Source organism: Macaca nemestrina, chromosome 9 (genome assembly GCF_043159975.1).
Source record: "Macaca nemestrina isolate mMacNem1 chromosome 9, mMacNem.hap1, whole genome shotgun sequence".
NCBI classification, from domain to species: domain Eukaryota; kingdom Metazoa; phylum Chordata; class Mammalia; order Primates; family Cercopithecidae; genus Macaca; species Macaca nemestrina.
In genome coordinates, this window is record NC_092133.1 from 126069145 (window position 1) to 126082981 (window position 13837).

General features: G+C 39.5%; 1 protein-coding gene across 2 annotated transcripts in view; it reads right to left on the reverse strand.

The window, feature by feature from the left end:
* LOC105488229 (transmembrane protein 236) overlaps positions 1-13837 on the reverse strand; it is a 57648-nt gene that overhangs the window by 20603 nt on the left and 23208 nt on the right. For both annotated transcript variants that reach the window (XM_024794877.2, XM_011752100.3), the window contains 2 exons: positions 10283-10355; positions 5079-5220 (listed from right to left, as the gene is read on the reverse strand). In XM_024794877.2, coding sequence (XP_024650645.2) covers positions 5079-5220; positions 10283-10355 — 215 coding nt within the window. The remainder of the gene's footprint in view (positions 1-5078; positions 5221-10282; positions 10356-13837) is intronic.

The window sequence follows — 13837 nt, forward strand, 5'->3', positions numbered from 1 at the left end:
TGCACCAGCCAACTGGAAAGCCTATTTGCATAATAAGATTAGGGTGGGGTGACCAGCCTTTTCTGGGCACTATGTAAACATCACACCCAGTCCAACCAATCTGTGAGCCCTATGTAAATCAGACACCACCTCCTAAAGCCTGTCTATAAAACCCAGTGCACTCTGTCATGGGCCGGAATTCCCATTGAGGAGCCCCTCTGTCTCGAAAGAGAGAGAGCTGCTCTCCTTTCTTTTGTCTCTTAATCCTCTGCTCCTAAACTCACTCCTTGTGTGTGTCCACTTCCTTAATCTTCTTGGCACGAGATGATGAACTTGGGTATTTACCCCAGACAACAACACTGCTTCATTTTCACTTCCCAAACATGGCCATTTGCTACATACACACCTTAGTTCTTGGAGGCCCAACCTTTCTCCTATGTAGAAAGCTTTCTTCACCATGTCTACCTGTAAGCTCCCGCAAATCCAAGATCTTCCCTTTAGTCTTTTCTTACCTTCAACACCTTAGATAAAATGAAGTTTTCCTTCATCTGTGGCACCATAATCCTTTAGCTATTATAATCTATTGTACCACTTTGTAACAGGGTGTCTGGCCTACGCTGCAAGTCCTATTCAAATGAGTCTCGACGGTAGGACTGAAAACTCCCTCTCTAATCATGGACACTCTCATGGGTCTGTTTGCACCCACTGGTTTTGATGGGGGTTGAGGAATCTAGGTGGTGATAGGTAGAGGACTCTAATGGTGGCCAGGAATGAGGTTCAGGCCATATAGCTAAGCCTGATCTGAGGATCTATGAGAACCCCATGAAGAAAAGCTGCCTCAAAGAAGGAGTCTGGCTCTGCCACATTCAGCCACAAGGTCTATAAGTGCGAGGGGAAGTGGTGGTTTGCCGGGGAGTAGAATGGCTGTTATCTGAAATCACTGAAGCCCAGCCAATCTGTTGGTACATATACACTCTAAGGGCTAAAAGGCTGTTGTTTCCAAGCAAAAACAGTTATTCTAGTGCTCTGTTTGAGACCTCTTTAGAAAACTAGAACTCAGTGGCAGGAAGCCAGTATTCCCACTAGCAGAAGAAAGGAAGTCAATCTAAAGCACCAGCAGCACATCCACCAATATCCCAGACACAAGCAACCGCAGCACCAACAGCATTTAGAGCAGAGCCAAGCAGGAGTGGTAGAAAACAGCATACGCCGAGGGGTTTGCGCAGGAGAGTAAGAAACTGAGTGCAAAGCAGATGCAGCAGGGTCGCCAGCGGTCTAGACCAACAAATAAGGGCACAGGAGACCCACCGTGGGTCTGGTTTAAAATGGGAGCAGCAGGTGGGCACAGTGGCTCACGCCTGTCAACCTAGTGCTTTGGGAAGCTGTGGCAAGCAGATCACTTGAGGTCAGGAGTTAGAGACCAGCCTGGCCAACAGGGCGAAAATCCATCTCTACTACAAATACAAATATTAGCCAGGCATGGTGCTGCCCTCCTGTATTCCCAACTACCTGGGAGGCTGAGGCAGGAGGATCACTTGAGCCCAGGAGGCAAAGGCTGCAGTGAGCTGAGATTGTACCACTGCACTCTAGCCTGGGCACCAAAAAATTAATTAATTAATTAAATGGGAGCAGGAAGAAGACAGTGAAGAAGAGGAGACAGAAGTCCTCTTCTTTCACAGGCTATTCTTTGTATTCTTATTATTTGTACACGTGACTGGGGGTTGGCATTCCTAGGTACCACATACATCTGTGAGATTGCTGTGCTGCAGAGATCCACACGTCAGAAAAATGCTCCCATACGCGGTGCAACCACCATGAAACGCGGCAGTTAGAAGCTGCTGCATGATAATTACTTGATACTGAGAAATTTCCACTGGTAATAGGAGGTTCGTAAAAAGGATTCCTTGGTCCAGTGAAGACTGTTTTAAGCATAAGCATATTTCATCTGCAGAATAACTTTTATTTAAAATTTTTGAAAAGGAAAAGCTACACAAAGATAAAAGTTTCGTAGCTTGGAATGAAGATGGTTAGGATGCTGTAAGAGTGTCCATAAATCCATACATTGTAGATGATGTTAGTTTCATCTAACGTAAAGTCCAGACTGCTACTAGCTAACAGACATGGATGCATTTCAGACTATCTGGAAAGAGCAAAGAACATATTCACTTTTCCCACATTCCTAAAGGGAGTCAAATGATTCTAGATCTTGTTCATCCCCCACCTCTAGTCAATTTTTTTAATTTGCAAGTACCACCTGTAGTGAAACCATATTTATGGTATACTTGCTTAGGTTCAGAATTATGTATTTAAGATTTACACGTTAATGTATTTATATATTAATTCACATTCCAAGGAATAAATGATAAAACCTCATGGATTCAAAAATTACATAATTTATATCATTAATCTCATGTTGAAATCAGTGTAGGAGACTATTTGGGTTCGAGGTTTGCATAAAAATTTAAAGTATGTATCATTCATATTTACAAAGGCATTTCAAGTGACTGCTAGTTTTTTTAAGTGTAAATTTATTAAACAGCTGAACTATCAAATCAGACACTAATCTTCCTAAATTTGGATGGAGAACAGCTCAAGAAGAAGGCTCTTCAAGTGAGAAGCAGTTGTACAAAATATTCTAGAGTCTTCTCCCCCAGATCCACTTCTTCTTTGTCTTATTTCAGTTCTCAGTGTCATTGTTGAAGTTATGGATACAAGGAAAATTCCCCTTTAAAAATCCAACTAATGGCTGGCCACGGTGGTTCACACCTGTAACCCCAGCACTTTGGGAGGCCAAGGTGGGTGGATCACCTGAGGTCAGGAGTTCGAGACCAGCCTGGCCAACATGATGAAACCCTGCCTTCCCTAAAAATACAAAAATTAGCCACACATGGTGGTGCATGCCTGCAATCCCAGCTACTCGGGAGGCTGAGGCAGGAAAATTGCTTAAACCCAAGAGGCAGAGGTTGCAGTGAGCAGAGGTCATGCCACTGCATTCCAGAGCAAGACTCCATCTCAAAAAATAAAAATAAAAAAAAATAAATAATTCATCACTAACAAAAATAAAATGTCATTAACTTATTCCCGAAAAGATACACGTGTCTTTCTTTTTTAAAAAGACCTTTAAACTTGCACAGGAAATTTATATTAATATAGAAAATACAGAGTCATCAGAAACCATCCAATTTAAAGCTGGGTGCAGGTGTGCACACCTAGAATCCCGGCTACTCAGGAGGCTGATGCAGGAGGATCTCTTGAGCTCAAGAACTCTAGATCAGCCTAGGCAACACAGCGAGACTCCAGCTCAAATTAAAAAAAAAAAAAATCAAATTTAAAAATAGATTTGAATTTCTAAGGAATCTAGAGATGTAGCAAAGGATTTGGAGATTCCCAGCTCTCCTGAGTTTAAGACAAATACTCCTAACTCTGGAGGGCAGATGTGACTTGGGTGGGCTTTCTGCTCAACAGATGGCCCCAACTGCCATCTTATCAACCTACATGTCACCTGTGTTATGTTAGACATAACAGACCGTCATCTCCCTCCCAAGGATGAAGTAGAAAGTGACAGGCTCAGATTCTGCAATTTCCTAGTGGCCTCCACCTCAGTTTTGTTTTCCATATGAGCAGCAAGAGTGACTGGAAGGTACTGGTATCTGACCGATAAATGACTGACGGGCTCCAGTGGTGACCCCGTCACTCTGAAGCTGTCTCCTGAGCCTCACTCAGTTGACTCCATTCACCCCATCAGAAAACAACTGACAAACCTTACCCATTTCAAATGCACAACATGACAAAATCTTAGCCACAAGGTAACTAGCATACAAATATTGCCAATTAAACACAGATACTACTGCATGAAATTTAATAAAAGTTGGAGTAATTTATGACTAAATAAATAAAATATTCTGTTAACAAAATACCTTTTTGTAAGGGCCAATCTGTATTTAGTTTCAACTCATCACTTTGGAGGAGATGTGGCATATCTTGTTGGGTTTTCTTTAAATTTTATTTTTTTTATAGGGATGGCATCTTGCTATGTTGCTCAGGCTGGTCTCAAACTCCTGAGCTCATGCCATCTTCCCATCCTGGCCTCCCAAAGTGTTGGGATTACAGGCGTGAGCCACCACACCCAGCCATAGCTTGGTTTTATTAGTGCGATCTTTGGTATTTTTATAATTCACAATTAAAAACACATAATTGGGGAGGGGGGAGGGACAGCATTAGGGGATATACCTAATGTAAATGACGAGTTAATGGATGCAGCACACCAACATGGCACACGTATACATATGTAACAAACCTGCACATTGTGCACATGTACCCTAGAACTGGAAGTATAATTAAAAAAAAAAACACACACACACACACATAATTATCTAGGACACAACTACCACAGTCATATTAATTCCTGTAGTAAAAGTCTCCAAACTAAGCTTTTTATTAATTCATTTAAACATATGGTTTAGGCCGGGCACGGTGGCTCAAGCCTGTAATCCCAGCACTTTGGGAGGCCGAGACGGGCGGATCATGAGGTCAGGAGATCGAGACCATCCTGGCTAACACGGCGAAACCCCGTCTCTACTAAAAAAATACAAAAAACTAGCCGGGCGAGGTGGCGGGCGCCTGTAGTCCCAGCTACTCGGGAGGCTGAGGTAGGAGAATGGCGTGAACCCGGGAGGCGGAGCTTGCAGTGAGCTGAGATCCGGCCACTGCACTCCAGCCTGGGCGACAGAGCGAGACTCCGTCTCAAAAAAAAAAAAAAAAACATATGGTTTAAGAGACTTCCTAGAAAAATATACATCTAAATAATTTACTTGGATAATTTCTTGCTGGAATAAACATTAAGGGTTTTGGTATTAACTATTTGACAATTTTTAATTTATCAGTACTACCAAAATGCAGATAGGAAACAAAAGCAGCTATCTAGCTATCAAGGTAGGTTTGAAAATAATTATGTTTAGATATCTTCGTTTACAGTCTTCTATCAGTAATGTTAGCCCTAAGAAAAGGTATCGTTAAACATGTTGTCACATAACAGAGTGGGAGAAAGGTGAAAGATATATCAAACTTTAAAAAATATTCATATTTAAAAGAACACTTACTCTTTTGACTCCCTCTAAGAGGATATATCCTGAGTTTTTCAATAATATCAACCACGATCAGGGATAACAGAACCAGAGACACGGGTAGGTCAGGTAACATATCAGGTAAGACATCAGGGGACCCATTAATGCTCTTTTGAACCTGTTTAGAGAAAACCATTCAGAAGCATTAAATTATTGTGCTTTGTTTGCTCAAAATGCTTTCAATAGTCTGAATGCAGCACTAAATTAATTATAATTACATTTACTAAAAAACTAGAAGGTTGGTTTTTAACTTGTCAGGTTTTAAACTCCACAAGATATTGAACCATTTCTAAAGCAATCATAAAGATTCATATCAATGGAAGCCTATTTTCAGTTAAAGACAGACCTTGGTAAATGCATGTAAAAATGTAGTAGTGGGCTCCCTGTAATATTGAAGGGGTAACTCCTTCCAACTCTACTGCTGAGCAGAGTTTCTAAGAATCCAGTCTCAAAGAGCTAAGGAAACAAATTTTAACATTTAGGATCTTCCAAGAAGACAGAACTCAGATAATTCCGGCTAGACTTTGGGATACTTCCTTCGCCTGCTTAAAGTGTTTACAAAAAGCTATGGCAAGACCAGGTGTGGTGGCTCACACCTATAATCCCAGCACTTTGGGAGGCCAAGGTGGGAGGATTGCTTGAGCCCAGGAGCTCGAGAGCAACCTGAACAACAATTTTCCATGTCTATGAAAAATTTTCCATGTCTATGAAAAATTTAAAAATTAGCTGGGTGTGGTGGCACACACCTTTGGTTTGAGCTACTCAAGAGGCTAAGGTGGGAGGATCACTTGAGCCCAGGAGGTTGAGGCTGCAGTGAACTGTGATTGTGGCACTGCACTCTAGCTTGGGTGACAGAGCAAGACCCTGCTCCACCAAAAAATAGAAAGAAAAACAAACCACAATAACAAAAAACTATGGAAAGCATTGTATTAATGATGAAATATTGAAAGTTTTCCCTCTGAAATCAGGAATAAGACAAAGATGCCACTATGGCCATTTCTGTTCAACATTGTCCTGGAGGTCTTAGCCAGGGTAATGGGCCAGAGAAAGAAAGAAACAGTGTAGGCTGGGTGCTATGGCTCACACCTGTAATCCCGACACTTTTGGGAGATGAGGTGGGTGGATTACCTGAGGTCAGGAGTTCGAGAACAGCCTGGCCAACTTGGTGAAATCCCGTCTCTACTAAAAATACAAAAAAATTAGCCAGGCATGGTAGCACATGCCAGTAGTCCCAGCTACTCAGGAAACTGAGGCAGGAGAATTGCTTGAACCCAGGAGGCGGAGGTTGCAGTGAGCCGAGATCACACCATTGCACTCTAGCCTGGGTAACAGAGTGAGACTCCGAAAGAAATAAAGAAAGAAAGAGAGAAAGAGAGAAAGAGAGAGAGAGAGAGAAAGAGAAAGAGAGAAAGAGAGAAGGAAAGAAGGAAAGGAAGAAAGAAGAAAAGAAGGAAGGAAGGAAGGAAGGAAGGAAGGAAGGAAGGAAGGAAGGAAAGAAAGAAAGAAAGAAAGAAAGAAAGAAAGAAAGAAAGAAAGAAAGAAAGAAAGAAAGAAAGAAAGAAAGAAAGAAAGAAAGAAAGAAAGAAATTAACAGTGTAAATATTGGAAAGAAGAAAAACAAAATGTCATTATTCATAGAGTATTTGACTGTACACAGAGAAAATCTCCCCCAAATGGATAAATTATTTCTAAATACCAAAGACAAAAGAGTTCAAATATATGAGTTTTTTTTAAAAAAATGACACTATTCAATGCCACTTCAATCAATATTGCAACTTTTTGTGGAAAAAGACAGGCTGATACTAAAATTTATATGGAAATAAAAAAGGCAGGAAATTCTAGAAGAAAAAGAACCAGCTAGGAAGATTTACTCTTCTGGATACAAAGAACTAGTAGAAAGCTGCAAGAACTAAGACAGTGTAGTGTTGGCATAGGAATTATGTATATCTGCACTTGATTTATAACAAAGGTGGCACAGCAGAGAAATGTGGGCAGGACGGACTTTTTAGTAAATGGTGCTTGGTTCATTGAATGTTATATGGTGAAACAAATTAACTCACTGCTGCACAACATACACAAAAATCAATTCCAGACGTATTGTGAATCTCAAAAAGAATGAAGAAACAATACAGCCTTCAAAATATAATTAGAAGGCTGGACACAGTGACTTACACCTGTAATCCCAGCACTTTGGGAGTCCAAGGCGGGTGAATCACTTGAGGTCAGGAGTTCGAGACCAGCCTGGCCAACATGGTGAAACCCTATCTCTATGAAAAATACAAAAATTAGCTGGGTGTGGTGGCACACACCTGTAATTCCAGCTACTTGGGAGGCTGACAGGGGAGAATCACTTGAACCCAGGAGTTGGAGGTTGCAGTGAATAGAGATTGCACCACTGCACTCCAACCTGGGTAATAGGGCAACACTCCATCTCAAAAAAATAAAATAAAAGAAATAAATTATATGTATATGTGTGTATATATATTTTATATATATAAATAATGTATATAATATATATTTTATATACATATATAAAAAAATTAGGGAAAGATGTTAAGACTTTGAAGTTCAGATTCACAATGACAAAATCTTCTGCAAGTGACCCAAGCACTATCCATAAAGGAAAGAAATAGATAAACCACACTATTTTTAAGTTAAGAACTTCTTTTCATGAAAAAGATATAAAAGTGTGAACACAAGTTACAGAGAGGAAAGATATTTGCAATACATATAATCAAAAAGGGCTTGTGTAATCTGAATATGAAAATGAGTCTTCCAAATAGATTTTTAAAAGATAAGCAACACAATAAAAAATGGGCAAGATGAAAAGATGCTCAACCTCATTAATTACGGGAGAAATGTAATTTAAAAGTACAATGCGATTCAGGATCATTCCCACCAGAAGAGCTGAAATAAAAAGACACGATGATGCTGGGAGTGGTGGCTCACACCTGTAATCTCAGCATTTTGGGAGGCCGAGGCAGATGGATCACGTGAGGTCAGGAGTTCGAGACCAGCCTGGCCAATATGGTGAAATCCCATCTGTACTAAACATACAAAAATTAGCCAGGCGTGGTTGTGGGCGTCTGTAATCCCAGCTGCTGAGGAGGCTGAGGCAGGAGAATCGCCTGGATCTGGGAGGCAGAGGTTGCAGTGAGCCAAGATCACGTGTGCCACCACACTCCAGCCTGGGCAACAGAGCAAGACTCTGTCTCCAAAAAAATAAAACACAACGCAAGTGTTGGTGAATGCTCCTTCTCTGCTGGTGGGTTCTATAGAGATGCTATAGAAATCAGCACAATCTGTGTGGAAAGCTGTTTGACCTTATCTCTCACAATGTAACATTTCAGTATCTCACGATTCATCAATTCTGCTCCTGCATATGTAACCAACAAAAATGCTTGCATGTGCACACCAAACGACATATTCACAGATGTTCACAGCCGCATTATTTGTAATTGCCAAAACTGGAAGCAACCAAGATGGCGACCAAGAGTAGAACACAGAAGTAAATTATGACCTTTTCATAAAATGAAATACTCTACAGCTGAACACGAGTGAGCTTCAGGTATTCCCAGAAACACAAATGACACTTACAACCATATTTGAAATAAAAGAAGCCAGACATCATTTGATTTCTCCTTGGAAAAATTTCAAAAACAGGCAAACTAGCCTGCAGTATCAGAAGTCAAGTTAGAAGTGACTTCTGGAAAGGAGGGAAAGGGAGTCATTGAAAGGAGCATGAAAAAAGAATGAGCAAGCAATGGGTTTCTGATACAAAACTAAAATAAAATACTAAATGCAAATAAAGGAGCGTGGGCATGGAGCTGGCCAAGGTTTCCTTCTTGACCTTGACCTGAGCGATGCTTACCCAGGGATTGTTTTGTGGTATTCCATTGTTACTGTACTTTTTCCTTTCGTGTACTTTTCTGTTTATATGTCATACTTCGGTGAAAATTAAATAAGAAAAAAAAGGAAAGGAAAGAAAAAGATGTAACAATGGATGAGACATCATAAAAAAGAACCAAAAAGGGCTATCGAGCTCCAGATATGCCATCAGTTTACCGCAGTGATGTTTCTTAAAAGGTTGTAAACTAAACTTTTAGTTTTTGGGAACCTTCCAAATGATTTACAAGGTCTTTGGGAGGGGAAAAGACAGCTCTACATTGAAATATTCATCTGTTGCAGTTCACTGGATGCAAAGCACATCTGTGTGACCTCCCAAAATGATTCTGTGCATTCATACATTGTCCTAATGTAGCATCTATGATGTATTCTAGCAGCACCTATGATGCGTTCTGACAACCATGTAATTTCTAATGTCATACGTTACTTGGTACTGCCCTGTCTCACAACACTTGTGATACTTGTTCTAATTGCCTGTTTCTATTTCTAATGTCAGAAAATTCTACCAGAGACCTGCCATATTTCCTGAGTCCCCTATGCCCTGTACCTAACAGTGCCTGGCCTGTAATATACACTTAATGAATATTTGCTTCACATAAAAGTGAAATATCACAAAGTAAATTAAGTCATTTAAGTAAATTAAGTATGCTTTGGGAAAACAAAAGTTATCTTTCACAGCACCTTGCAAATCAATAGGATTAGTGGGGCATTCTTCTCTGACCTTCTTGGATAATGAAGTACTTACAGCCTGAAAATTCTGCCTAAGATATTCCTGCCCTGCAGGTATCTATCCAAGACTTTTTGAAGCTATATATAGTCAAAACATAAACTCATCATTATTTTCAAATAAATAACACATGCAAATTATTATCAATGGACATCTTATCAAAGGTATTAAAGCCCAAGCGGTCCTTCCCTTAGATCCTGTTGTATTCATTTAGAGTTGAGGACAATCGTGAAAAACATCAGGTTGACAGAAGAAACAAATACAGATCAACTTTCACATTTTTCACTTTTTAAATGTTCAAATATCATTTCTGTCTCTCACACACAAACACAAAATTAATTTTTAAAAATTGGCTATTGGACTTTCCTTCACAATCACAGAGGTAACAACGGTCTTAGTACTTTAAATAACGTATGTTGTAAACTGGAAGAAGACTGGATCACATAAATGTCAAGAACTTTGTTGAGCACGCTGCTCTATCAAATTCCAATAACAAGAAATTATAAAATCTCATAATCTTGTAGCAGAAGAAGTCAAAATTCCATACCTCAGTCACTGCTATGGAAAAGGTGAGGCAGGGCAGTGTGGTGAGGACCACACACATCATCAGAACAGGTCTCCTAGCAAAGGAGAAAAAATAAGCCAAAGCAATCATGGACAAGATCGACAGTTCCTCTTACATTCTGCTAATTTTGCAGTTCCTGTTCCATTCATCTATAGTTTTTCTAAGAAGCTGCTGCTTCCCTATTTCCATTTCCCAAATGTTTGCGTATGGCAAAGAGGAACCCGCGCAGAAACCAGAATGCTTCTTCTAGACAAAGGGGTGAGAGATTTCCAAATAATTAGCAAACCACAAACTATTAAAAGCATCAAATCACAAGTCAAATGACATTCAGCATGTTCATAATTCATTAATTAAAATCCTGCCCAAGAGGTGAGGCTGTAGTGACCAACTGAATAAATGAACAGCATGACTTTCAAGTTATATTATATCCCATGTTGTAAAATTTATTTTTCAAAAGTACATTTAGAGATGATAAATTATTGGATATTTAAAGATCACTTAAAAACATTTAAATTTTTTTACTAGAACCAAAAAAAACTATACATACCTAAAAATGACATAATTTTTCAAACTTGTTTTTGGACCACTTCTTAAACCTTGCATGATCAACCAATCCAATAGCTATTGAGATATAATACATAGAAAATAGTATATCTTATGACACAGAAAATTTAAATGTGGCCGGGCACGGTGACTCACTCCTGTAATCCCAGCACTTTGGGAGGCCGAGGTGGGTGAATCATGAGGTCAGGAGATCGAGACCAACCTGGCTAACACGGTGAAACCTCATCTCTACTAAAAATACAAAATATAAGCCAGGCATAGTGGCAGGCGCCTGTAGTCCCAGCTACTTGGGAGGCTGAGGTAGGAGAATGGTGTGAACCTGGGAGTCGGAGCTTGCAGTGAGCCAAGATCGCACCACTGCACTCCAGCCTGGGCAAAAGAGTGAGACTCCGTCTCAAAAAAATAAATTAATCAAATAAATAAATAAAATAGAAAATTTAAACGTATGTTTAGCATTCTTAATTTACGGGACAACAAAGGATACTTATTCAAAGGTTTTCTACAATGAAATATTTACCTTCTTTTTGATTCGTTAATATGTATTATGTTAATTCCATTTATATAATGTTTTCTACGTACAAGCAGTGTTGAATGCTTTCAAATTATTAATTTCTCCACATTCATAAAAATAATGAAATCATGTCCTTTGCAGCAACATGGCTGTAGCTGGAGGCCACTATCCTAAATGAATTAACACAGGAACAGAAAACCAAATACTGTATGTTCTCACTTACAAGTGGGAGCTAAACGTTGGGTACTCGTGGACCTAAAGACGGGAATAGGCACTGGGGACCATTACAGAGGGGAGAGTGGAAAGGGGGCAAGGGTTGAAAAATTACCTATTGGGTACTATTCTCACTACCTGGGTGGGGGGATCAGTCACACCCCAGACCACAGCATCATGCAACATACCAGTGTAACAAACGTTCACACGTACCCCCTGAATCTAAAATACAAGTTGAAATTATAAAGAACAAAATAACAGAGAACAATTTCTCTTTGGTGCTGTCTTGCCTCCCCCATCCCAGTGCCATCTTAGACGTTCTAGGTGTAAATATAAGTTAGAAGATGAGATTACCCCTCTCTCATGGCCAGACCTAGTACAACCTGGCTAAGACTAGTCTGATGGAATTTTCAACTGGTAGCTTTCTCTGTTTGTCTGAGCTGAGATCCAAGTTCCTACAACACTAAGTTCTCTAAGTAAGATTGGACAAGTCACTCATAAAGATCTCTTCTTCTCAACTTGACCTCTAAACGATGACAATGCCCCAGAGACTATTCCCAGGCCTGTTCTTTGTCTGTATTATCTTCCTGGATTATCTCATCCTGGCTTCAAATACCACTTATTTGCCCAGGACTGCACAATATATTCTGGTGCTTTTCCCTGAACCCTGACTTGTCTACCCAATTGTTAGACACTTCCACTTGGCAAAGACACAAAGACACAACTCAGACTTACCATGTCCGAAACAGAACCCAAGTCCTCCTCCATACTTGTTCCAGTCCATCATCTAATCCTGTCTGATTTACTGCCAATGTCCATTTCAAACTCCTTTTCTGCCAACACCGTAGTTCATCCACTGTCACCTCTCATCTGCCATATTTCCTAACTGGTTTCCTGTTGGTGGTTCTATTCTTGCATAGCAAAAACATTGTCTTCATGTTTTTTTAATGAAATCATGCTTTTAAAATGTAAAACCCATCTTGTCAATGCTCCAACATTGGGGAAAGGAAGGAGGTTATTGGTTAATGGGTATAAAGCTTCAGCTTTGCAAGATGAAATGAGTTTCATGGGTGGATGGTGGCAATAGTCACACAACATTGTGAATGTACTTAATGCCACTGAACCATACCCTTAAAATTATTAAGATAGTAAATTTTACATTGTATGTTTTTTATCATAATTTTAAAAAATCTTTGATGAACACACAATGTGATTAGAATCAAATTGAATCTTATTATCCTAGTCTACATGCTGTGCATGATGTGGTTTCTCTTATTGCTCCTACTCTCATATATAGTATAGGAAACACACACAGGCACACACACACACACACACATACACACACACACAAGTTGTATACATAGCCCTTATGACTACCTAGAAATCTGCTGATTCTTTGTTTATTGTTTGTCATCTTCCTCTTTCCTCATCCCCCGAGGTAAGTTCTGTGGAAGGAGGGACCTTGTCTGACTTGTTTGCTGCTTTATTTCCAGCATCTAGAATAATGTTTCTGAATCATTTTTGTGTGATGAAATTTCTGAGAGTCTAGTGAACCCTATGAACCCTTCTCAGACAACATTTTTAAATGAGTAAAATAAAATACGCAGATTTTTAGAAGATAAATCAATTATATTGAAATTATTCAAATGTTAAAAATTACCTAAAGTCTTTCATTAAAAATTGTATACAGTTTATGGTTCTTTCTTAAAGAATTATGTAGTAATCCAGATTCTTTTTAAAGTTTAAACTTGGATGAGAAAGAATTTACATCATTTCTTTCATTAACCTCATAACAATATATGTGTCTATCTATGAACATGTCTTTTTTTATTTTCTTTGGAGCAGGCCAGGCCTGGTGGCTCATGTCTGTAATTCCAGCACTTTGGGAGGCCAAGGTGGGTGGATCACTCGAGCCCAGGAGTTCGAGACCAGCCTGGACAACACAGCAAATCCTCATCTCTATAAAAAAAATATAAAAATTAGCCAAGTGTGGTGGTGTGTATCTGTAGTCACAGCTACTTTGGAGGCTGAGGCAGGAGAATCTCTTGAACCCTGGGAGTCAGAGGTTGCAGTAAGCCAAGATCGCACCACTGCACTCCAGCCTGGATGACAGAGCCAGACTCCGTCTCAAAAAAAAAAAAAAAAAAAAAAAAAAGGAGTACTTAAGATCTAGTAAAAATTGTAATCACTCATAATTTCAAGATAGTGAAGATCATAAACCATATACTGAAGTCTCTCCTACAACTGTT